General features: G+C 34.8%; 1 protein-coding gene across 2 annotated transcripts in view; it reads left to right on the top strand.

Annotated features, from left to right (window-relative positions):
- The window catches only part of YME1L (ATP-dependent zinc metalloprotease YME1L), a 214,943-nt gene extending 197,647 nt beyond the window's left edge, over positions 1-17,296 (top strand). For both annotated transcript variants that reach the window (XM_090384179.1, XM_090384177.1), the window contains exons 18-20: positions 9,400-9,473; positions 13,310-13,417; positions 17,074-17,296. In XM_090384179.1, coding sequence (XP_090240305.1) covers positions 9,400-9,473; positions 13,310-13,417; positions 17,074-17,226 — 335 coding nt within the window. In that variant the 3' untranslated portion in view covers positions 17,227-17,296. The remainder of the gene's footprint in view (positions 1-9,399; positions 9,474-13,309; positions 13,418-17,073) is intronic.
- The last annotated feature ends 9,399 nt before the right edge of the window (positions 17,297-26,695 follow it).

Genomic DNA, 26,695 nt, shown 5'->3' with positions numbered 1-26,695 from the left:
TGATATACAGAAATTTTGCTAGTAGGGATAAGTAGGTGATTATTCCCTTCTATAAGCCAGTGTTGATTACTGCATACAAGTCTAGAAGCCTCGTTTTAGGAAGGATGTAAAGCTGCTAGAATGAGTACAGAGAAGGACAACAAGACTAGTGAGGGGAACAAAGGGGTGCTCTTATGAAGAAATGCTTAAGTTCTGCAAATTGTAGCGTCTGGTTACTAGTCACATGCAAGATGATCTGATTGAAGCGTGTAAAGCCCCAAATGGTTTAAGCAGGTTCAATGCTGATGGAATTCTTTCTCTTGCTCAGATTACAAACCTGAGGGGGCATAAACTGAAATTGAGAAAAGACAGTTGTTGGATAGATGCGTGAAACTTGCCTTTAGCTAGTAATTGATTACTTGATAAAACTTCCATGATAAAACGTCACTGTGGATGTTGATAGCTCAAATAAATTCAAGGAAGAAGTGGAGAAACTTTTGGAGCAAATGGGTGAAATGGGAAGGGGATTTTTTGGCTGATGCTGTATAAGCTTTCTTTCTTGTATCGTATGCCTCTACTAATTCTAATGCTATACACTCCTACCTAAAAGTTCGAAATCACAGCATATGAAAACAGTTTTTGTTAATTTTTTTGAAATTAGATTTTTTATTATGCATTGAAAAAGTTACAGTGAAAAAATATCGAAATAATTAATATTTACAACTATACTGGTTTTTTCATCAAAATATCCTGCACTAGATTTTATCGCTGCCTTGTATAGATGTGGCAATTAATTTTATAATAGTCTTCACTAACATTATTCCAAGTGATCTGCAAGGTTTTCATAAATTTTTTGAAGATGGACTTGATAGTCTAGATCAGTGTTTCTCAACCGAAAACCAGTGGCGGACCAATAAAGGTTATGAAAATTCCACAAAGTACCCTTAAAATTCAGCATACTACATTCAAAATTAAAAATTATAAAATAAATGGTAAAAAAGATTTAAGAATTTTTTTAATATAACTGTTAATAAAATTGGCAGAATTTAATGTCAGTCAGGCACTTCCTAACATGTCATCCTCCATTTTCATCCATCATTTTGGATGGATGAAAATGGAGGTTAATTTATTGTGTTTTGTAAGGATTTTTATTTCTCTTTTATTTTGAAAGATTTGTGCCCTTTTTCTTTTCTTTTGAAATATGTTTTATTTATTTGCATTGTATTGTATTTGTTATATATGTGCAAGTTTGGGGAGGGAACTACCTAAATACCACATGTTTGCTAAATTTCATCAAGGGTGGGGAGGGGAAAGGATTGGTGGCTTGCAAATGCTGCAGTCAAACAGCAAGAAATGGGAAAAGGATGATGGACTGCAGGATTTTTTTTCATCTGCTTTAAAGTACAGGACATCAGAGTTGTAGAGCTTTTCTTAAACTACTTTCCATAAGGTTTTGCAGACCACATCAGCAAATAATAGGCCGTGGACCTAGTGCTGGTCCTTTGACTGGCATTTGAAAAACACTGGTCTAGCTGAGTCCATAAAAGCTCTGTTGGGTTTAAGTCAGGCAGTTGGGGGTGGCCATACCATTATTTGCAATACCCCTTCCTGTTGTTTAGTTACTAAGAAGTCCCTGTTCAACTTAGAGCTGCACTCTGGGTCATTGTTTTGTTGTAATATAAAATTTCTTCAGAGGATATTACAAGTCCAGAAGATATTGCATTATGTTCAAGAATGTTTTTACATCCTTCCTTTCTTAAAATTCCTTCAATTTTGACAATGCCACCTGCTCCAGAAAAACAGCATCAACCCCAGATCATGATGGAACCATCACCGTGCTTGACTGTAGGCATTAAACAATGTGCACCAATATTTCTTGAGTTGATCATCTCACATAAACTCTATGCTTGGATCCAAAAATTTCAATCATCTGTCAACAGTACGTTTTTCACTTTTCAATTGTTCGATGTTGATGGCTTTAAGCCAACCATTTCTTTCAAATTTCCAGAGTTTTAATAAGGGTTTTTTGACCACTACATAACTATGAAGTCCTGCTTGTTTAAGACAAAGTTTTACAGTGGACATAGATACAGGAATTTCTCTGTTCCTGTTGAATTCAGCTCAGATTTCAGTTGCAGTAAGTTGTTGACTGTGTTTAGAAGTCGGTGTTTTGGTCTTACATTGTGCTTTCATTATTATGCATGGTCATGCTGATCATGGTTTGTCCTTTAAACTGCCAGCCTTCTTATGCAAAACACAACCATGGACAACCATAAACCGAAATGTTACTTGTGAGAAAGTATAACATGATGCATGAATTTCAGGCACATAACTTTAAATATGCATTGTAAGATGGCACGTTACAGCAGGATAAGTTTTCTTTAGAAAAAATTATTTAAATTATTGAAATTTCTCGATTGCCATTCATTACTTACTGCTACAAGAATCTTTTTAGCAAATCATTTTTACTTGGCAATCTAATACTATTACAAATGGGCTCAAGCCCTACAGTTTACAGTGTAATTATATAGCCAGCCTCAGTGAGTAAAAGTAGTTTATTAGCTCATTTTTCTTTGTTGGTAATATGATTTATCACCTTTTTCTGTATATATTTTATTCAGTTAAATACTGGCATTTCATCATTACCATACATTCCAGTGCAGGTATGCAAAATGTTCATGATATACAATTTAGTTTTGCTAACTCAGAATACTAATTGCACAATGTATACAGACATCAGAAAGTTATATAATTTTCTATAAAAGAGTACTTCTTTTTGATATGTAGTTAAGTTCATTAATTTGATTAGTGTTTATATATTTATTCTGCTTTAACAAATGTATGTCCTCTTTGTTTCATACTCAATACCAAACAATATATAATGTACATATTGAGTACTGGCTATGAAACAAAGTCCAGTCGTTATTTTCCAAAGATTGATTTTGAAATTTCTTTCTTTAATGAAAAACAAATTCCCTCTGAAATAAATTTATGTTGTTACGTTTCTTCAAAGAGAATTTAATTTTGAGAAGTAATAGCACTGAGGGTTAAAAATGGAATAACTTTCTGGAGACAAGGAATTTCAGAGAAAAACATATACAGTCAACACTCTTTATACGACTCCTCCCCTCCAGGAACAAGAAAAATGGTTGTTATATCAAAAGGATGCTATGTCATAAAAATCAGCAAAACAGCAAAGAAACGTTTGAAATTTTAATGCAGTTCTACTCTTATGATCAGTGGCGGCTTGTGACTCTGATGTATCGGGGTGCTGCTTCTTAAAGTTAAATTAAATTGCCTTGGTTATAAGACATGTAGACACAGATAGTAATAATAATAAGCAACTTAAAAATACTGCAAAACATTAACTGGACACTAACCATTAACAGACTTGGATAATCTTTAAATTTTATTTAAAAAGTAAAATCCATTCTTCATTTTTTATTTGTTGAAAATAGATTAATTTTTTCATTCAAGTTTGGTTCACTGTTGACACTGATATAATTTACTTAATGGGAATTTGGGTGAATCCTGCAAATAACAAAAAGACACCAACAATGTAGCGACACACCCTTCATGGTCAATGATCAAATCAGCACTGCTTGCTCCACAGTTCCTTTGACTCATTTTGTCACCGCTAAAAAATGCGTATAGGCAACCCACCGACCAGGCATTGACTCAACCACTGGGAGAAAAATGTGGAACTGTCTAGGGCACAGTTCCATCTACAGTTAAACTTTAAAGTTGAAAACGATTTTGTGTTTTTATTCATTTATTATTGAAATGATTATTGGAAATAGTTGTTTTACCGTGAACCAAAGGCCTTAGGCTATGGTTGGGCCTGGTGGATGGCCCAGGCTTTGTTTAATACCTGTATTAAATAAAGCAATTATTTTTTATTTATTTATTTATTATTATTATAATATGTATATATATATATATATATATATATATATTTTTTTTTTTTTTTTTGATTATTGGAAATAGTAGATGAGTATACTATATGTGGGACCTGTTAATAAAAATATTTGTTGCATTGCATTGTTCTTCATAAAATTTCATATAACTCCATTGACTATATTTAGATTTAAAAAGCTGGGGGGGGGGGGGGGGGTGCTGCAGTTCACAGTGCCTTCCAATGAGCCGCCCTTGATTACGATATAGTATAATGTAATTCAGAACATGTACTACAGTATTAAACAAGAAAATGAACATTTTACATTGATTGTACAGTGTAGTAACATTACTTTATAAATTATATATGTACAGTAATTACTGTATATGGTAGAAGATATATACATTATCAATGTCAATGTGTACATACTTACATATATATCTAACCAAGGTCTAACCATAGACAGGGGAATAAGTTCAGACTTAAAAAAACTGTCAAAATGTGCTGTTTCAGTGGGAATACATCCTTTAAAAGTGAATTATGAAGGTGTATGATAACAGTTAATCCATTTTCAGTTAGGCTGTGCTTGAAAAAATTACGTATAAATTCTAATCCATGATAAGCATCCATCAAAACTTCTTGCTCAACCACAGTAGGTTCCTCCTCTTCATTCATGCACATTGAAACAGTTTTCGCACCTGCTTCAGCATATTCTTCAGAACATGTTTCCATCTAAGTTTAGGCAGTGAAGCACATCCTCAAAATTTTATTCACTGTTGGACTGTTCTTTACAATCAGTAGAGGTAGAAGCTTGAGAAGATTCATTCGTTGTAACATGTTTGAAACAGTTAGTGATGGTCTTTTTGTCAACCTCATTCCATGCCAAATTGCAAATACATCACCAGCAACACATCAATTTCACATTGTGTTTTGTTTTTGAGACAGCACAATTTTGTTTAATAGCATTCTTCAATAGTTTCTTAGAGCACTGAACTACACCTTGATCAAGTGGCTGAAAAACTAAGGTCGTATTAGGTGACAGGTACTCAACGCTGGTTCTACATAGGCCACTTGGCAATGAGAGGTACAATTGTCCACAACAGCTGAATTTTTCCGTTCTCTCTGCTCATCTTGCAGTCTGAGTCCCTGATCCAATCTTCACATATTTTTGATTACATCCAAGCCTTTTAGTTTGCTCAATATATAGTCAGCAAGATTAAAGCATTGGGGCTTCTGGGCTTTCCCAGCGATTAAGAGGGGAAGCTTCTTTGTGTCAGATATGTTTGCCATTAGGAGAATGGTAATCTGTTGTTTTGTGTCTTGTCCTGTAGCAACTTAAATCTGGATACTTTGCCTTTTGTGTTCTGATCCTACCTGGTTCAGCAGATTTCTTTAAGCTTTCGATCTTTCAGAATGGTGAACATTGTAGTCTTAGGAATAACAAACTGTTTGGCGATATTGATCTTAGAATGCATGTTGTTACCTGCAGCTTTTAAAATCTTAATTTTGTGTGCAATTGACAAAGTTACCAGCTTTGTAAGAGCTATACTGATAAACCAGCAGCCTCTACTTACTCTATAGTGAAATGAACTTCTAGTCAAAGTTAATTTTGTTTGTCCAACAGGTGTGAGAAACTACCAGTGAGTGTTCAAAATTGCCAACAAGTGATCTCTCATGGTCAGCCTGCAAGCTCATCATTAGCTTCAATATTCTTTCATTTTGAAATGTGAATATTATAATAGAAAAGTATAAAACAAGATAAAGTGGCAAAAAATTTTTGGGTTGTTATGGGGTTGTTTGTCTTCCAAGTTTTAACAAATGTAAAATAGCATTAGTTTATAGGAAATCAGCTGGAACTTACCACATGGTCATTACAATTGGCTAGACTGTTAAAATGAGAGTCGTTATAAAGTGCTTCAGCTGCAGTAACCTTCTAATTTACAAACACCATGTGCATTTCTGAAAAGGTAGTTTGTAAATTGGGAGTGATTTTTCCCATAGATATAATGGTATAACAGAATGCATTCTGAGAAAAAAAGTTCACTACTTAAAAGGCATTTCAAGTTGTTAAGACACATCTTCTATGTGTCTTAACAATAGAGTTTAACTGTTTTTTTTTTTTTTTTTTAACAGTAAGATTTTAAAATAATATTCTTATTGCCATTTACAGCTCCCACATGTGCTCAGTTAGATCTGGTGATGGGAAACCACTGCAGTAGGGTGAATTCACTCTCATGTTCCTGAAACCAGTTCTATATGACTAGCCTTGTGACATGGTGCAATATCCTGTTGGAGGAACCCATTCATAGATGAATGTGCTGCAGCCACGAAGGGTAGCACATTATCTGGAAGTTGGAAACAAATTTCCAGATAACTTGTATCAAATGTTACTCCACTAATATCAAGAGGCCCAACATGCACTATGAAAACACTCCCCACACCTTTACACTGCCACCACCAGCCTGCATTGTTCACACCTGGCAGGACGAGTCCACAGTTTCAACTATGATTCATTCTTATTCTGGTTTTTCCATCAGTGTGAAACAGCATGAACCAGGATTCATCAGACCAGACAACATTTATCCATTTCTGCATTGTACAGTGCTTACAGTGCTGGGGTTCCTGATCCCACTGTTACTGTGCGCCTTCCCACCCCCCCAACAGAAGTGGAACCCAGTTTGTTCATTGGTTGTTGTACTGAGTTGTTAATTCTGCAAATAGGCCTCTGGGGTTGGGAAAATTGTGATTCATGATAACTGCAACGTAATACACCAACTGTATAACTTAAACTTTATTAAACTAGAAATAATATTATAAGACCAGATCAAATTAAAATGATAAAATAAAATACACTGATTGTACAATAAAAGCAGTAAAATAATAAAATATAAAAATAAAATATAAAGAATAGCAATTACACTATACAGAATAAAATCAATAAAAACAACCGTAGCTTTCAGAGGCAACCGCCTCCGTTATCAACAGTAAGACTTAACTTGTCATGGTACATCCTTAAATACTTCCAGAATCACGGCTTGCAGCACATTATCATAGGAGTATGGACAGTATCCTCCACACGTGCATGGAAACTGGAAATGATTCAGGAGCGTACCAGACAGAACTGTTCATTCCATCCAAGAATTACGGTTTCAAAGAGGGGATGAATACGGATTCCCGTCTCTGTTAATGGTGTTATGCTCGGAAGAGCAAATCCACAAACTCTCAAGCCATTTGCGGTTCCAGTATCTGTGTGAATGATCAACTATGTGGTATTGCCAGGTGAAATTTGGTAGTTTTCCTCCCGAAAATGCTCAGCCACAGCAGATTTCCCATAATCTGTGGCCTTTATTGCATTAATGTGCTCCCCCATATGATATATGAGATTAAATACCTGGATTGTGGGGAGTGTTATTGTTGGTGAGACAAAATGCCATTTCCAACATCATATGGGGAGAATATTAACACAATAAAGGTCACAGATTATGGGAAATCTGCTGTGGCTGAACATTTTTGGGAGCCAGACCACCAAATTTCACCTCACAGTGCTGTCATAGTTGATCATTCACACAAATGTTGGAACCACAAATGGCTCGAGAGTTCGTGGATTTGCTCTTCTGAGCATAACACCATTAATAGAGATGGGGAAATCCATATTCAACCCCTTCGTAACCATAATTCTTGGACGGTATGAACAGTTCCACCTGGCACGCTCCTGAGCCAATTCCAGTTTCCGGGCATGTGTGGAGGATACTGCCCATACTCCTACGATAACACGTGCTGCAAGCCCTGATTAATCCTGCAGGTATTTAAAGATGAACCATGGCAAGTTAAGTCTTACTGTTGATAAAGGAGGCAGTCGCCTCTGAAAGCTATGGTTGTTTTTATCGCTTTTATTCCGTATAGTGTAATTGCTATTCTTTATATTTTATTTTTATATATATATATTTTTTTTTACTGCTGTTATTGTACAAGTCAGTGGATTTTGTTTTATCATTTTAATTTGATCCGGTCTTATATTATAATATTATTTCTATTTTAATAAAGTTTCGGTTATACGATTTGTGTTATTACATTGCAGTTATTATGAATTAGTACTGAGTTGTTATTTGATTGATTGTAGCCTTTCTGTTACTCTCCACAATTTATCAGTCTCCACTGGCCTCTCATATCAGCAAGCTGTTTCCAACCATAATATTACATTGATTGGATGTTATTTCAGTTTTTGGATCATTCCCGATACACCTGAGATACAGTCATACATGAAAATCCCAGTAGGATTGCAGTTCCGAGCTACTCATACTGGCATGAGCTTCCATGCTGTGTTAAAATTTACATATTTAATCTTGCCCATTTTTGCACTGAATTACTTACATACAGCATCCCTAAATATCTGCATACCTACTTTATACCACATGGAATACACTTGGTACTACTAGAGGTGTGCTCTATTTTGTGGAAAGATTAAGTGTGCCTAATAAAGTATCAACTCAGTGAAGTACACAAGAACAGTTTTTCTTATAAAAAAATCTCTACAACACTACAGTTTAGCACAATGGCTTTAAAGTTGTATAGAGAACAGTTATTACTCCATAATCTCATTTTTAAAAAATGCCACACTTGCCGAACATGCACGTTAGATGGTTTTATGTGAAACATCCTTGGCAAAATCCAAATTAGTGAAATCCGCATCCATTTTCAATGTGCACACAGCACACAATCTTAGTATTTATTATTGATGTTTCACATCAATAATCAATACCAAGCCAAGACCTAATTGCCTATTCGATTGTAGCTATTTGAATGGCTAACGCTTTTCTAGCTCATACTTAGAATTGGTTAAATCCCCCACTCCCCAGCCTTCAAATCAAATTATAGTGTGACCAACCTAATGGAAATTCTTCAAACCTTACATAGTTGCATAAAGTTAGCAAAATATTTCCTGTACTTACTGGAAATATGAATTGATTGAAAAGAGTAGCAAACAGTTCTTCCCCTGGGCAATAAATTAATTACATTATTCATGTTTATCTAATGAGATACTGTTGGTAATATGACTTTCATTACATGTCCCTAATAATATATTTCATCAAAATGGTACTTTAATATATAAAAATATTAAAAATATTTAATATATAAAAAATATTAAAAATATACACAAATATATAATAGTGTGTTATGTTTAACTGCATTTATAGTTTTTGTTGTTAAATACAGTACAGAAAAGCAGAAAATATTTTATTCTTACCCGCTTTACTTTCAGAGGGCAATACTTTATATATTGTGGATATGTTTGTAAGTTGAATATTCTTAAACTGGAAGCATACTGCATGTAGAAAGAAGGGTATTCTCTGTGAAAATTTTTATTGTAAAATTTTATTTCACTTTTCAAATGCTGGTTTATTAATTAATGGTATGGCATTCTGCTATTATCTTTAGGCATACCGTTTTGTTTGTAATTCAAAATAAGTTTGAAGTGTGCTATATTCTTTCTAGATCTCTCGATAAAGCAGTCATTGCATTTTCAGGTGCCGCCAGTGATTTGAAGAGAGCAACTGCAATAGCTACCAATATGGTAAAAGAATGGGGCATGTCTGACAAGGTACTTTATAATAAAAAAAAATAAACTTGCAATTTTTATGGTCTATTGTAATTCTCAAGTAAGCAAAATACAACATAATATTCAGGTATATTGTACCTTTATTTTAAAATTAATTACACATTGTTTATTCTTTACTTACTTGAACAAGCTACAAAGTTCATTTACGTGAAGTTATAGAATGTTTAATTTGTCATGGGGGGTATAATTGCCATAGACATACTACAAAGTATATAACAAATTGCCATGTGATTACCTTCTTCAGAACACACAAATAAATGTCAAGCAGAATGTATTTCCAACTCTTCCATATCCACAATGGATACATGAAAGATGGGGGGGTGGAGTATTCTATATCTCTTCACCAGTGCATTATGGCCTAAATTGCCAGAATACCATTAAAAATAGAATCAGCCCACTGAAGCATCAACAGAAAATATCAGATTCAAACATTTAAAGCTAATTATTCAGGGAGTATAAAGGGATAATTTTGAAATAAATAGCATTAATGCCATTTCACAAGTGGTTGAAACCATTTTAACAAATGGTTTCATCACTCTTAGAGATTCGTTTGAATCCCATCAAAGACTGTAGGAATTCTTAGAGTTCTTCATTTGGAGCTATAGTGAGCTGATCGCCAGTGGAAGAAATTGGGCCATGCATGTGTGGCATATTGATGAAATATGCTTTACAGTGTAATAATAATACCTTTATTAGTAGTAGTATTATTAGTAGTAATTACTAATAATACTTGACCCTTTGACAAGTCAGTTTCCCAAATGTGTGGGCTACTTGTAGTAAGTTTTCGCCGACCAGGCTAGCCGGGTGGGTAAAGTGCCTGCCTGGCAACCCAAAGGTCATGGGTTTATTCCCGCCTTAGGCTTGGATATCACGATCGTGCCGTACTATCCGGTTGGATCTCACAGCCACGATACACGAAGGAAGCATGAAAAAAACTGGTTCCTTCGTGTATTGATCATATCATACGATAAAAAAAAAAAAGTAAGTTTTCAATAGGAGTGGAGCTCTGAGGAGCGAGTTTCTTTAGGAATTTTTATAAAAATAAAATTTTGTACATGCTTTTAAATATTTATTTCTTATTTTGTCTTCATTGTCCATTTTTAAAGTAAAACTGTTGTCAAAAATCAGAAATGCAGATTTGTACACCCGAGTTCACACATGGAAAAACATAGAATCAAAGTGTTCACTCCTGAAAAGGGTTAAAATCAGTATTTAAAATTGCTGTTATAATTTTTTTTTTTTTTTGACCTTACGATTTATTTTATTTGAATTGTCACACAGGTTATGAACAGTTCGGCCCTTTATTCAAATATCTGCAAATAATAGACATTAAAAGTACATTTTTTTTACAAATTATAATGAATTTTTAAAAAAATGTAAAAAATGGTATTTAATGTGTAAGAAGCTTCATAGTTTTTATTTAAGAATGTTCTTAATCACTCTTACCTAGGCTTATGGGCTATAAATTATATTCTATTTAAATTATAACAATTTACATTAATTTTTTCTGAAAATATTTTTTTTGGAAATAATATATATATACATATATATATATTTTTTTTTTTCCCAGGGGAAAAAAACGTTAGGGCAAATTTCCCATAATGCCATTGTTTTACTTACAGTGGTGGACAAACGAACTGCATCACCTTAAAAAAAGTAACATTTGTAGTGAAACGTATAAGATATTGTTTGATTACAGTCATTTTGTTTATCGCAAAGCAAAGGTATTGCATCAGATAACACTTCTATTCCATCAGAAACTAATTGCAAGGTATTGCATCAGCCATTTCTATAAATATGACGTTGAAAGGATATACATGCTTGTTAGTATCTCGTTTTGCAGAGGTGTAAGCATGGCTCCATATGTTCAGTTGACACCAAGAAAAAAAGTGTAGCCGTTTCTTTGTCCCAGGAAGGGCTTTCTACGAGTGCTATCTCTGATAAAATAGGCTGCCACCAGTCAACAGTACCCCGGGTGCTGAAATTAAAGCATGAAACCAGTGTTGTGAAGAGAAAACCTGAATCAGTCAGTAAGAGAGTGATTATGCCTTCCCAAGATCAATATTTGAAATGGCTATGTCTTCGTAATCGCCATGCTAGTGCTTCATCTAAAACTGGACTAAAGATGGCCTCTGTTGCTGAAAGAAGTGCACGAACTATCCAAAAACGACTTTCGGAATGTGGTCTGCATGCCTAGCGGCCCAAAAAGACTTTGTTGACCCAACAAATGAGGAAGAAGCAACTTGCTTGGGCTAAAGCACGTTTCATGGACAAAAGAGCAAGGGGACACCATCGTTTCTGACAAATCAGAATTCAACCTGCATGGTTCAGATGGGAGGCGATACATCAGAAGACGAAAATCGGAGACATACCATCCTGACTACATAGCACCGGCTTTAAAGTTCCCTGCCGGTCAAATGGTCTGGCAATGCATAACAAGCAAAGGGGTAGGGTGAATTAAGTTTATTAACGGAACGATGAATGCAGAAATCTACATTGCTGTCTTGGAGGAGTGCCCGAAACCTGTTTTAGGAATCACCACACAGATGTCCAAAACTGCATTTTTCAACAGGACTCAGCACCTTGCCACACAGCAAAATTGGTAAGTTTTATGCTATTTAGATATAATGATGAGTTTGTCTTCTTGTCTCACAAGGCTTAAAACATACACACGCCAATGTTTTCCCTCGTTTTTCTTCCTTAAGGTGCAGTCATACCTCAAAAATGCTGGAATTACAGTGTTGGACTAGTCCGGCAAAAGTCAAGATTTTGAACCCTATTGAAAGTTTCTGGTACATAATGTTGTCTAAAATTGCTCAGAAGAAGCCAACAAGTAAGATTCAGCTGCAGGAGAGCATTGTAAGGGTGTACACTATACCACAAAATTGGGCAACAATATATCCAAAAGTTGATTAACTGTATGCCAGATCGTTGCAGGGCTGTAATTGCAGTTCGAGGAGGAACAGCAAAGTATTTTGCTGATTTATAGTACATAATACTATTATGTTAACTTGTCATTTCAGTTTGTACACATAAATTCAATGAAATGTATGTTTGGTTGTCATGATTGCCATTTGCATGATTTCTCATATTTCCATTAATTACGCATTTTACCCTTTGGGAAGATATTTATGGCAATTAGGTATATCAGGTGGAGTCTTTTTATTGGATTTCATTCACAGAGATATAACTACCAATTTAACAAATGCATTTCGAACATTTCTGGAACCCACAATGCAGCGCAAAACACATTATTTGCAAAATTCACAAGTGATGCAGTTCTTTTTTGTCTGCCACTGTATGTTCAGTCAAGTACAGGAAGGTTGCAGATGCGAATCTGGCTCTCAAATTCTTTAAATTTTTTAAAACAAAGCATGTAATGCTTAATTTTAAAAATTTTTAAAAACATATTTTTGTCATATATACTTCAAAGATATTCCACAGGATAGCTCTATGTGCATTTATATACTTTTGAAAATATCTACTGGCTATTATGATGATTTTTAATCCTGGTGTAATGTTAATTTATAAAAAATAAATTAATTATATTATTTCTATGTACATCCACTATACTATCAAGATCATGAATGTATTAAGTAGTACCTATCTTTAGTATGCTATCATTTATTTTTAATAAATAATCAAGGAAGATATGATCATTGTAATAGGAAGTAATTGCCCATTAGGTAAATTTTTGTTTCAACATTAAATAATTCTTCCCTAAAATGCTTCAATAACTTATGTGCTCTTTGCTTATTTTTTCATGCAATTAGGACTTATTTTGGTTTATGTTTAACATAATATTTACTTATTTTTAGGTTGGAGTAAGAACATTTGATGAGGAACATAACTCACTAATTGTTGTTAGTGACCTAGCAGCAAGTACTGCAGAATCAATAGATTCTGAAATTAAAAGACTTCTGAATGTAAGTTTAAATTGTACTGAGAGATTTCTGAATATAGTCTGGCTTATTAATGGAATTTCATGATAGTTATAAGTACTTTTCAAGTATTTCATGTGCTTTTTGAGTTTTATAACAAAAATATGAATAATTTGGATTTGTTTGATACATGATAATTTTCTTGCAAAAAAAAGATAAGATTCCATATAATTTGATATTACTATAGAGTGAGCCACAAGTCATGAGACACTTTCTTTTTAACTCATCGTGGACACATCAAATTTAATTACTGAATGCCTGGTAGGCTTGTGAAATCAGTTTATAGAACAAGCATTTATGAATGTTTTTTGTTGATTTTTTTTTTTTGTTCCTAGTCAACAGTTATATTGGCATAATAATAATGCTAAAATATATTTATAATTCCAACGATTATTTGAAAATAACTAAATAAATCTGTAATACAGTCGAAGCTCTTTACAGCGACCCTCATTTTAATGCATTATAACGTCCTGTGTCCCAACACCTTATAACGTTCTATATGGTTGGTCCAGGCCAATTTCTCATTAACCTAATGCTATTTTATATTCAGTATAATGACATTGAAAATAAAAGGATTTTTCTATAACAACCATAAATCTCTAATCTTAATCTGCATTTTTACTTTTTTATTACAATATTTGTGTTTAAAAATAACAGCATTCTTCAAGTATATTGAAGTAATTGAAGAGCTTGCAGCCTGACCGTGAGAAATCATTTGTTAAGATTTCCCACGCTCTTTTCTCACAGTGCGGTAATGAAATGAACATTGGCCTAGAATTTAATTTCATTAGTTAGAGTGTATGTTTATTTGTATGGCTCCAAGAAAGCAGATAGCTTTACCAATCACAGATAAAATTAAGAATTTGCAAGCTGTAGATAATGGTGTGCATTCTAAGAGATTGACATTGCCAAATAGTTTGGCATTCCCAAGAGTACTCTGTTCACTATTCTGAAAGATTGGAAAAAGATTGAAAGTTTAGAGAAATCTGCTGCACTAGGATTTGAGCACAAAGAGCAAAGTATCTGTATCTTGAAAAGGTACTTTTGGAATGGCTAATGATAATGCCTTCAAAAAACGTTCCCATAGATGGTAATCTTTTATAAGCTAAGGCTGAATAGTTTGCACATTGAATGGATATTGAAGAATTTAAAAGTTCAGAATGAATAGTTCCGGAAATTTAAGACTCGTGGCCTGTCTTTCAAAAAAGTGTGGCGGAAATGTAGCCATGGACATTGATGCTACAAAGGAATGGAAGGAAAATCATTTAAAAAATGTTTTGCTGACATACAACCACAATGACATTATCAGTGCTGATGAAACTGGACTCTTTTTAAATTGATACTGGATAAAACACTTACATTTAAAGGCGAAAAATGTAGCAGTGGAAAAAAAGCCGATTACCATTCTCCTAGCAGCAAGCATGTCTGCCACAGAAGCTTTCTCTTTTAATCATTGGGAAAGCCCAGAAGCTTTGATGCTTTAAAGGTTTGAAGCCATTACCAACTATGTATCGAGCAAACCAAATGGCATGGTTGACATCACATAAATCTACAAAAAATGGATCGGAGATTTAGATCACTTATTGAGTGAAAGAATAGAAAAATTTTGCTGTTTGGGGATAATGCTCCCCTCGTCAAGTAAACCTACGTGCAATCACTGTTGAGTACCTACCACCAAATATGACGTTAATTCTTCAGCCTCTTGATCATGGTGTAATTCAGTGTTTTAAGAAAACTACCAAAGAAATTAAATTGTATCTTGAAAGCAAAATTCAATGTGAAATCAACATCCTGCATGCAATGTATTTATGTGTTTCAGCATGGGATGAAGTTGATGAAAAGTGAATTCCAGCTGCTTCACACATGCTGGATTTTACCACCTTTAACAATGCAATGTGTGAAGTTTTGCATGCTTCTTCCTCTATTACTTGCAAAGAACAGTCCAATAATAGGGAAAAAATATTTCTGCATGTGCATCATCACCTAAACTTACTGGAAAACATAAGAACCTACTGTTGAACAAGAAGTGTCAGTGAAAGATGCTCATTGAGGATTAGAACTTGTATGTTGATTTTTTCAAGCACAGCCTAACTTCAAAATGAAATAACTGCTATCGCGCACCTTCATAATTCTCTTTTAAAACTGATTACACTGGTCAACACGTAAAATGTTATGAAAATGAAAATATCCAATCTCGACTAATTTTATGCCGCTGAACACGAAAGTCACATTAAAATTTCTCGATTGACTCTTGTCTTTGAATTATAGTTGGGTCTCTTATTAAGAAAAAAATTAAATGTGCATAATTAAATCTATTCTGCATATATTACCAGATTTGTTCTCTAGCTGTTATTGAATCCATCTTATTACATTTTGAGAAGAAAATATTGATTATGTTAAAGGGTACACATAAAAGCATCTGTAAGTTGAAAAAGCTAAACTTCTGAAACAGAATTTTAGAAGGTAACAATCCTTTGTAGCTGCATAAAATTTAAATTATTAAACACGATATGCTTTTGGAATTTCACATCATACTTATATGCCATGATGTAAATGTGGATTTAGTTTATCATTTACACTAAATCCATATTTTAACATTTTTTGCATTATTATTATTTTACTTTGTTTTATTATTATTATTATTATTCAATTCCTACTATTAGTTCACACTCTCCCTATATATATTTATATATCTTATTCAAATTTTCAATCGTTAATAAAATACTTTTTATTCATCCACTCAAGTTCAAATAAATTTTTTTTAAACTTGTAGTGGATGACACTTGATGTTAATACAGTTTTTTCAAATATTAATTCATTAATTAAATTTAATTAATTAATTTTAGTTTTATATGGGAGAAAAAAATTTCTCTTATATAAGATATTTAGCAGGATATAAATTTAGGAATAAAATTGAAATCAACAAGCAGTAGCTCAATCGGTAAAATGTAAGGATTTCAGTATTTTTCACGTGAAGGTGAAGAATGCGAGTTCAATTCTTGCGAAAATCAATAATTTTTTGATAAATTTTTGTTATTCATCCACTCAAGTTCAAATACATTTTTTTAAACTCGTAGTGGATGACACTTGATGTTAATACAGTTTTTTCAAATATTAATTCATTAATTAAATTTAATTAATTAATTTTAGTTTTATATGGGAGAAAAAAATTTCTCTTATATAAGATATTTAGCAGGATATAAATTTAGGAATAAATACCGTCAGTGGCGAAGCGTGTAGATCGCTGGAAAAAAATTTCTTTTTCAGATTCTTTTTTCATTCTGGGTTCTAGTCTGAGTCAAAGAGGGAACAAAATGGAAAATGAAACATATGAATAAAAATAATAGTCCAACACCATATATAGAAAGGAAAATGGAAAATTGCAAGGAAATTCGCTTTCTATTTTGCCACTTAATATTGTGATTCTGTCATATGTATATATTAATTGTAATATATACATATTACACATATACACATATTACACATATACACATATTTATATTAATTGTAATTATTTAATAAAAAGTAACTAAAATAAAATTTTTCTTTGTTGACCTAAGTAGGAATTGACTTTAAAAATTTTTTTTTTATATTACTTGTTTTACTTTGTTTTTTTATTATTATTATTATTTTTTTAATAGGAATCCTTTGAAAGAGCAAAAACAATTCTTCGTACACACAGTCGGGAACACAAACTACTTGCTGAAGCCTTGCTTAAATATGAAACTTTGGATGCAGAAGACATCAAAGCCATTATAGGTGGCAAAAATGCTCCCCGAGAAAATCGACAATAACTAGTTATACTAAAGTGATAAATATATTGTAAATATTTGGATTTATATGAAATAAATCATTTACTTGTTAGTGTTCTCTGCTGCTAATTAATATCAAGATTAAATTTAGCTTTAATTATTCAGGTTCATAAATAACTTGAACATGTAAATACTGTACTTTGATGAAAAGTGTAATCTGAAACAATGAAAGTTTTGATAAATGTGTAATCTCTTTTAAAAGGTGGTAAAAGTTTTAATATTATGTGTTGTTTTTTGTCACCTTTATCTTCAAGCTTTAATTAAAGAAATGTTTCATTTTATTCTTTGAGAAAGGGGAGGAAAGAATCAGATGACAGAGAGGATGAAAAATCTTAGAGCTGAAGTGAGTTCAGAATTGATACCAAGCTTCATTAAATTTAACCATAGAAACAAGGTCAAGTTGTGTTTGTTTTTAATAGCAGTCTCCAGGGTTTCTCTTATATGCTGCTGTAGCATCTGAAAAGGCAAAAGGCCAGCAAGCATGTGTGTTACGTTGAGTGCCATCACCTGGCAACTTCAGGGGCAAGGGACCTGTACCCCTAACTCCCAACCTTAACCACTAGGAGGTGTACCAGGGGCTACTTTTTACCTGAGACACTTACTGGGGCTATCATGCAAGCCTGGGAGCCCCCAAGGTGTTTAGGAAAAGGAAGTGGAGATAAGAATGAGAAGTATGGGGGATTGGAAGGGAAGGGAAGTGAAAGTTGGATAGACGGTAAGGGGAAGAAATAGACATCCCCTGAAATAGAAGAGAAAAGTTTGCAATAGTTTATAGAAAAGAGTGTATAGTGAACTGTATTCTATTTACATTTGAAATCTAATCTTAAGATTCTTAGACATATTTGAGTAGAGCTGCAAAGCTAGCAGCCAAACTATCATATGAAAATTATATACAAGTCTGCAACCAATAGACAGCAAGTAACATAATAAAACACGGTCTTGAAAAGAAAATGCTTAAGTTTTTACTGCCAATCTATCAGTACCTACTAACTATTTAATAGCCGACCGGGCTAGCCGAGTGGGTAAAGTACCTACCCGGCAACCCAAAGGTCGCGGGTTCGATTCCCGCCTCGGGCTTGGATCAAAGTACTGCAAAAACCTTGGGAGGTGCAATATGGCCACAGAAGCCGATGCGCCAACAACTACCAAAAAAAAAAAAAACTATTTAATTAGAAGAACTAAGAATTAAAAGTGAAAGTACTCGTGAACAAAAACATATCTAAATTTACAATTTTTAACAGTTTTTTACAATGATTTCAGGATATAATTACAAAACTTTTCAACCCATACAATTCAGTGATTAAGACTGCAGTTCTGGCAGTCAAGAATCAACTTGTTCAACTCCACCCAGGAGAAATCCAAGAACAATTAGCCAACAGAAACCCAGCCACATGCTTTTCTTGGGCAACCCAGTGATAATAATTTTAACTTTTAGTAAACCTATTTACAAAATATTTGGTTCCGACTGTAAACTAGAATAATAAGAATATAACAAACTGCCACAGTTTGTTTTAAAATAAGTATCTCATCAATGAAGTGAACATGTTAAAAACACAGAGACAACAAAATAATATTTACATTATTAACAACATAGTAATTTTATAACTGTCTTCTAAGGGTTATACCCTTAGAAGACAGTTCACAACATTATTGTAGTATACAGTTGGAGCCATTTAAGGCATAGAAACTGCAAAATTCAATTTACATTACTAACAACACTAATTTTAAACCCTCAAAAGAAAATTCACAACACTTGAAGTATGCAAAAGAAGCTTACATAAATACTACTAATAATAATCTAGAATTACCACACAAAACATCAAGTAATTATCAAAATACATTTAAATAATTGTACAAGATACTTCAAATAGGCCTCTGGGGTTGGGTATATTCATACTATGATTTTTTAGTGTTTCTCACCAACCATTGAAGTAAAAACGAAAGACGAGAAACCAAATTCTTAAAATTTTAATATTTACAATAAATTTATTTACAAACAAAACAAAATACCATATTACTGATGATAGCAATTTTAAAATAAGACAACTGTGATATACAGTAAATATACAAGGTGATAATACAGATACCGAATTTAAAATACAATAAAATATACTAGGTTAAAAGCGCTAAAATACTAACTGAAGCTTTCAAAGGCTTCTGCCTTCTTTCTCAACAGTGTGCTTCTATTCTGCAGTGCATCATTAAATACCAGCAGGTTCATGGTGCATCTCACGTAAACGTATACTGTTCCCGTCGGAACCAGAAGTGGCTCGGGAGCGTTTCAGGCAAAAACGTTCATCCTCTCCAAGGATTACCGCCTCAAAGAGGGGATGAATGCGTGTGCCCCTATCTCTATTTATATTATTCTCAATAGAACTAATTCGTAAGCTCTCGAGCCACTTGCGGTCCCAAAATCTATGCGCCCGATCAGTGATGACAGCTTCGTCTGGGGAGATTTGATGTTGCTTCTCCCAGAAATGTTCAGCTACGGCGGATTTACCATAGTCTGCATTTCTTATCGCATTTGTGTGCTCCCCCAAACGATCTTTGAGATGCCGTTTTGTTTCTCCCACATAACACTCCCCACACTCCGGGCATTTAATACTATATACGACCCCACTTATATTTTCATTTAAGACAGGGTCCTTGACCTGTGACACAATTGTGTGCAGCTTCCTACCTGGGAGCTGCACACAATGTGTCTGGTAATTCCTTAATATACGAGCTAAACTTTCGGATAAACCCGGATAGTAGGGGATGTATGCGGTGGCTATTGGCGTGAAGGACTCACTTCTACTCTGCCCTCCACTAATGTATTTCTCTATGATCCTCCGGGGGTAGCCACACTTCAAAAGATCCACCGTAACACGTTCATACTCCATTTTTCTATCCTCTGAGGTACTACAATGAGATTTTGCCCTATCCACTAATGCTCTTACCACACTGTTCCTGTGATGGTTAGTCTTCAAATTCTTCTCTACAAATCAGCACATCCTGGATGTGATTTTGCCCTATGAGATTTTGCCCTATCCACTAATGCTCTTACCACACTGTTCCTGTGATGGTTAGTCTTCAAATTCTTCTCTACAAATCAGCACATCCTGGATGTGCTGATTTGTAGAGAAGAATTTGAAGGCTAACCATCACAGGAACAGTGTGGTAAGAGCATTAGTGGATAGGGCAAAATCTCATTGTAGTACCTCAGAGGATAGAAAAATGGAGTATGAACGTGTTACGGTGGATCTTTTGAAGTGTGGCTACCCCCGGAGGATCATAGAGAAATACATTAGTGGAGGGCAGAGTAGAAGTGAGTCCTTCACGCCAATAGCCACCGCATACATCCCCTACTATCCGGGTTTATCCGAAAGTTTAGCTCGTATATTAAGGAATTACCAGACACATTGTGTGCAGCTCCCAGGTAGGAAGCTGCACACAATTGTGTCACAGGTCAAGGACCCTGTCTTAAATGAAAATATAAGTGGGGTCGTATATAGTATTAAATGCCCGGAGTGTGGGGAGTGTTATGTGGGAGAAACAAAACGGCATCTCAAAGATCGTTTGGGGGAGCACACAAATGCGATAAGAAATGCAGACTATGGTAAATCCGCCGTAGCTGAACATTTCTGGGAGAAGCAACATCAAATCTCCCCAGACGAAGCTGTCATCACTGATCGGGCGCATAGATTTTGGGACCGCAAGTGGCTCGAGAGCTTACGAATTAGTTCTATTGAGAATAATATAAATAGAGATAGGGGCACACGCATTCATCCCCTCTTTGAGGCGGTAATCCTTGGAGAGGATGAACGTTTTTGCCTGAAACGCTCCCGAGCCACTTCCGGTTCCGACGGGAACAGTATACGTTTGCGTGAGATGCACCATGAACCTGCTGGTATTTAATGATGCACTGCAGAATAGAAGCACACTGTTGAGAAAGAAGGCAGAAGCCTTTGAAAGCTTCAGTTAGTATTTTAGCGCTTTTAACCTAGTATATTTTATTGTATTTTAAATTCGGTATCTGTATTATCACCTTGTATATTTACTGTATATCACAGTTGTCTTATTTTAAAATTGCTATCATCAGTAATATGGTATTTTGTTTTGTTTGTAAATAAATTTATTGTAAATATTAAAATTTTAAGAATTTGGTTTCTCGTCTTTCGTTTTTACTTCAATGGTTGGTGAGAAACACTAAAAAATCATAGTATTGTACAAGATAAAAGTTTACTGCCACCTGCAGTAGATAACAAAAACAATTTTTTACAATAATTACAGAGATGCTTAGTTTAAAAACCCATTAATAATGATAACAAGATTTAACTCAAATCATTATATAAAGAAAAACTCAATCTAGAGCTGTTGACAATAACCAGAACCACTCATTAAAAAAAAAAAAAAAAAAAAAAAGCAAGAGGAGGATAACCAAAACATGAAAAAAGAAAAAGTGCAGAAAAACAGTAGCTTCAAGTCCAAAGCAAAGGAAAGACAAAACTACAAATCAAGAGAAGCCAATCTTTTACGACGTTTGAAGATTTTTTCCGCAAAAGTGGAAAAAGCATTATAGTTTTCTAAAGTCTCCACCAATTTTGGAAGGTCATCAACACGAAAAACCCCAGTGATCAGTTGACATTCAGACCTAAAGTCAACATACTGAATACAATCAAAAATTAGGTGAGTGGCAGATTTTACCACACCACAGGAACAATTTGGAGAAAGAGCAAGACCCAAGGAGAACAATTTTTCATTCAAACTTCCATGGCTGGAAAACAAAAAAGTAGCATAAAGACCAGGAGAAAACCAAGCTAAATTTTTCTTATTAATTTCAACAACCTTTGGGAAGAATAGAAAAGTGGTACGACATGTAGGTCCATTAATCTAGTCAAGCTATCATTCAGAAAGAAATTGATCTCTTATATGTTGAATATCCAATTTTATGGGAAGATCTAAATTTAAATAATATTGATCCAGCACAGAAGGGAATACCTTGTCTTCTACAATATTTAAGGTAACTATCACTTCAAATTTAATAGGAACTTTACCAGTAATGACTTGGAAGACAGAGGAAGCAATAGTCCTACAAGCCTAAGAAGTAGCCAAGAGAAAGAAATGTTGGGCCTGAGTCAAATATTTATTAACTAAGAATTTGGACACACTAGGACTCTTAAGCACTAGCAGCATAACAAACTATAGGAAGAAAAATGCTTTTATAATAAATTCTAAGAACAGAAGGTCCCACAGAAGCCCTTGTAATTCTGATTAACTTTCCAGTTAAATTTTTTACTTTTTATAGAATAAATTTGGCATGTTGAACGAATTTAAAACAGTTGTCAATGAGGACACCCAAATGTTTTTAAGATTTAACAAGTTTTCATCTGCTGGTAATGTGTAATATTGGTATAATGATTGACGCTAAGAGAACCCTTAAACAGCATTTGTTTATGTTTTGGAGATAGAGATCTCCAATTTATGAATCTGACACCAACTATGAAGGTCCGATAAAATGTTATTGACACATTCCTCCAACTGGATCCTGGAATCACCAGAAACCAGAAGAACCAGATCGTCAGCATATGCCACTATGGTAACAAAATCATGTTCAGAATTGAGCCACCCATCAAGGACCACATTCCAGCACATGGGTCCAAGAACGGAACCCTGAGGGCAGCCACGAGTAATCAGTCTCCAAAACAGTACACAGGCCAGAGGAGACAACAAGGCACCTATCAGAAAAATAATCTGTGATCAACCGGTAAAGAGGGATAGGAACCTCACCAGGACACTTTGCCATCAAATGATGTCATAGGCCCCTTTGAAGTCCACAAGGAGGCCGAGGACATATTTAGTATGACAGTCTGAGACTGCACACATGGAATGCCTGTTAGCATCAACTGTAGAGCGGCCTTTACAAAAACCAAACTGGTAAGAAGACCGTAGACCTTTACCAAGATAACAGTCAAAATTCTAGAGACAATAAGCTTCTCCAACACCTTGCCAAGTACTGGAAGAAGTGCAATGGGTCTGTAAGAGGAGGCAAGGTTTGCAGGCTTTTCAGGATTCTTGATCAAAATTTTTAGGTTAGCCTGCTTCCACGAACAGGGGAAACCGACCAACTGCAAGATATTTATTAAAGAGGTCAACAAGGACCTGAGGACAACACTTCCAGAAATGCTTTAAAACCGACACTTCTATTAAATCCAGGCCAGGACACTTTCCATCTTGCATAGAAGAGATAGCCGAATCAATTTCAGTAGGGGAGAATTGATCTTCAGAACAATTACCAACATAAGTCAGATGTTGCAATCTGAGCACAGTTTGAGCATCACTTTCAGGAACACAGGAATTCTGCCTGATTAACTCGTCAAGTTTTACATTTGTGGAATCAGACCAAGCAAGGGATTCCTCTCTGTCAGAATTAAGAATAGTAGAGAAAATTTCACCCGGGTGAACCTTCTCCGCAACCAACTTCTAGACAAGGCCCTAGGGATCCAAGTTTACAGATTGCTCCACAAGATGCTCTCAGGAGGCACACCTCTCTATAGATGGATTTAAAATAAGTACATCTAGCTTCCTTATAAAGTTCATAGAGACATTAAGTCTCAATAACCGGTCTATGAGACCTAGCGCTTTGAAAAGAGTGCCATGCACTGTTCATATTACGTCTCAAAACAGATAAATTAGCCGACCACCAGGGCACCAAATTAGGACATCTATTACTCCTAGCAAAAATACTCATAATCTGATCCTTAAAACGAGGCAAATCATAATTCAGCAAAACATCTTGCAGATTCTTAACAAAACTAAGTTCAAAAGAAATAAGATTGTGGTCACTGCCAGTCCAACCATCAAAAACCTTCCAATTTACAATATTTTGTCCAAAAGCACAGTTAGAAAAAGTAATGTCAATACTTGATTGACCTGAGCAGAAACAAATGTAGGAGGATTGTCAGGGGAGTTTCATACGGTAAGATTTTTGGCCAGAATGAATTCCTCCAGGATGTCTCCTTTAGGATTTGAAGCCACACAATGCCAGAGAGTAGAGGCATTAGTGTCAGCCATGAAGACAATTCTCTTACCAGCAAGTTTATTGAGAACCATCTCAACATAAATTATATATAGGGATCTATTGACTGATGAGACTGAGAACATTGGAAGTAAATAGAAACAAAGAAAATTTGTCCAAAGCAACCCTCCAAACACGCACAGACCACATGAGTTGAACATAATTCATTAACTCTAGTTATGGTAATTAGAGGATCCACCACAACCAGGGCTCCCCAAACCCTGGCTACAGAATGATCTCCAACACCAGAAACATGAGTGTTGGACTGAACAACCCTACAACAGAAGGGGAGACCTTTTACTTTGCCCTTGTAGGTGTAAAGTTCCTGTAGACCAAGAATATGGAATTTTTTCCCAGAAATATATTTAGCTAAATCATTTAACTGAGAAATAGACTGTTGGCAGTTAAGCTGAGCAACTTTAATAGAATCACTTACCTTATTATCAGGAACACTATTGAACATATCTGGTACGAGATCTTGTAGCTTCTTGAGCATGGATATATTCCGGGCGATGTCAGTCACAGAAAGAATGGTTTGCTTTGTGTTTCCTTAAATGACAATTTACACAAACTACAGGGGAATCAATGTTTGGACAAGCAACAAGCTGTCCAAGCAGAAAACTGTCTTAAAGCAATTCTTGGCAGAATGCCCATAGCCCAGCCATTTATAACATCTAGAAGCTATCACAAAATACCTTATGTTGTGGGCAGACCAGCCCAACTAAATTCTATCAGACCTCAAAAGTAATTGCCTAAATCTAGGAGGAACTTCAAAAATCCAATGCGAGTTTTGCTTATTTCTAGACTTGATTTTAAATCTTACTTTAACTAATTTTCTGAATTCCTCATGGTCTGTATCAATTTCTTTTAAGTTTTACTCATAGTGATCCTCTAAAAACTCATTATCTTTAATGTCTTTACCAACATCATAGGCTATCAAGGTAGGGTTAAGCATCTTAGGAGAATCTACATTTAGATTATGTCCGTAGAATTTTTTACAATTCTTTAATTTGTCAAGATCACTACTAGTGGCAGTTTCGATAATAATTCCTTTTTCTCTAATCATCCTTATTGATTTTATTTTGACACACTTTAATTCTTTCTTAAAATTTTGTGAGACTGCAAGTTTGTTATTATAAGACTACCTCACTAGTCTTATAATCACAAGAGTCAGAAGCTCTTACGACTACAACATGTTTACTCTTTAACCCCTGAGCAAATAAGTTACCATCTGATTTTATGCCCGTGCCGGAAGCAACCATAGAAGCATAACTGATCGCCGAAAGGGCAGCAGGCAAAACCTTACTCTCTTACTGTGTCCTGGCACTTACACACTTTAAAACCTTGGTTTTAAGTTTTTCATTTTCAATTGTCAAGTCCAAGACAAGTCTCACAAGATTGTTCCAGATCTTACAAGCATCAACAATCATAGAGGGCGTAACCTGAGCACCCACCTTAAGAGTGTCAAGCAGATTATTTTTTAATCCATACATCAATTCCAATACAGCAGTACAATTAGTCTGGTTCAAGTCACACAACCCACTTGAATTAAGATCACCAACAAAAGAATGATCCAAACGAAGATGTGGAAAGTCCTCCACCATCTTGACAATATCCACCAGGGGCTCACCAACCTCTAATTCAGGAGCCAGAGTAAGATTCCCAGACATCTCAATCGTAGAAGCACTGTCATCAGTCATTACAACCAGTGGCAGATTTAGCACTTGAGAGGTACAAGGCGCAATTCAATTTTTAGGCCCCCTCTAAATGTTTAGAGGGGGCCTAAATATTTAGGCAGAGGAAGAGGAAAAAGATGATGCTCCGTTACATGTGAGCCAGTGCAGTAGTGATTTCAGAGGCTTTAAAAGACTACTGCACTTGCTTATTGGTTCCCAATTAGTTGCGAATAGTTTTGAACTGCCTCCGCGAACAAATCTAATATCGTTTCTTGAGCAATATCGTCACAGGGTTCTTCACTTGTGGAATTATCTCCACTAGGAAAAAACTGAAAGTGTTTAATTTAAGCCTTAATGATAATATGTATTCTACTTCAGATTCACTTAGTTTGCATAGATATTTCATATATGCAGGGATATTCGCATAAGAGTTTACTAACTTATATTAAATTATAGTTTTATTCAGTAACGGTAATAAAGATGAGTGTAAATATTTAAAATGAAACAATTTTATTTTATTTTTTTGAGACCTGAGATTTGAGGCCCCCTCGATTTAAGAGGCCCTGGGCATGCGCCTCATGTGCCTGTGCGACAATAACTATGACCTAAGTCAGACAATATTCTAATTTAACAAAATACTAAGAAATATATTCTCCTCACCACAAACTCAGTGGACAGGAGAGCAATACAATATATTTAAGCAGTTTAAGTACAATGT

The sequence above is a fragment of the Mastigoproctus giganteus genome, chromosome 1 (genome assembly GCF_048544385.1).
Source record: "Mastigoproctus giganteus isolate SK-2022 chromosome 1, ASM4854438v1, whole genome shotgun sequence".
In the NCBI taxonomy this organism is placed as follows: Eukaryota; Metazoa; Arthropoda; class Arachnida; order Uropygi; family Thelyphonidae; genus Mastigoproctus; species Mastigoproctus giganteus.
This window is presented reverse-complemented; position numbering and strand designations above follow the sequence as displayed.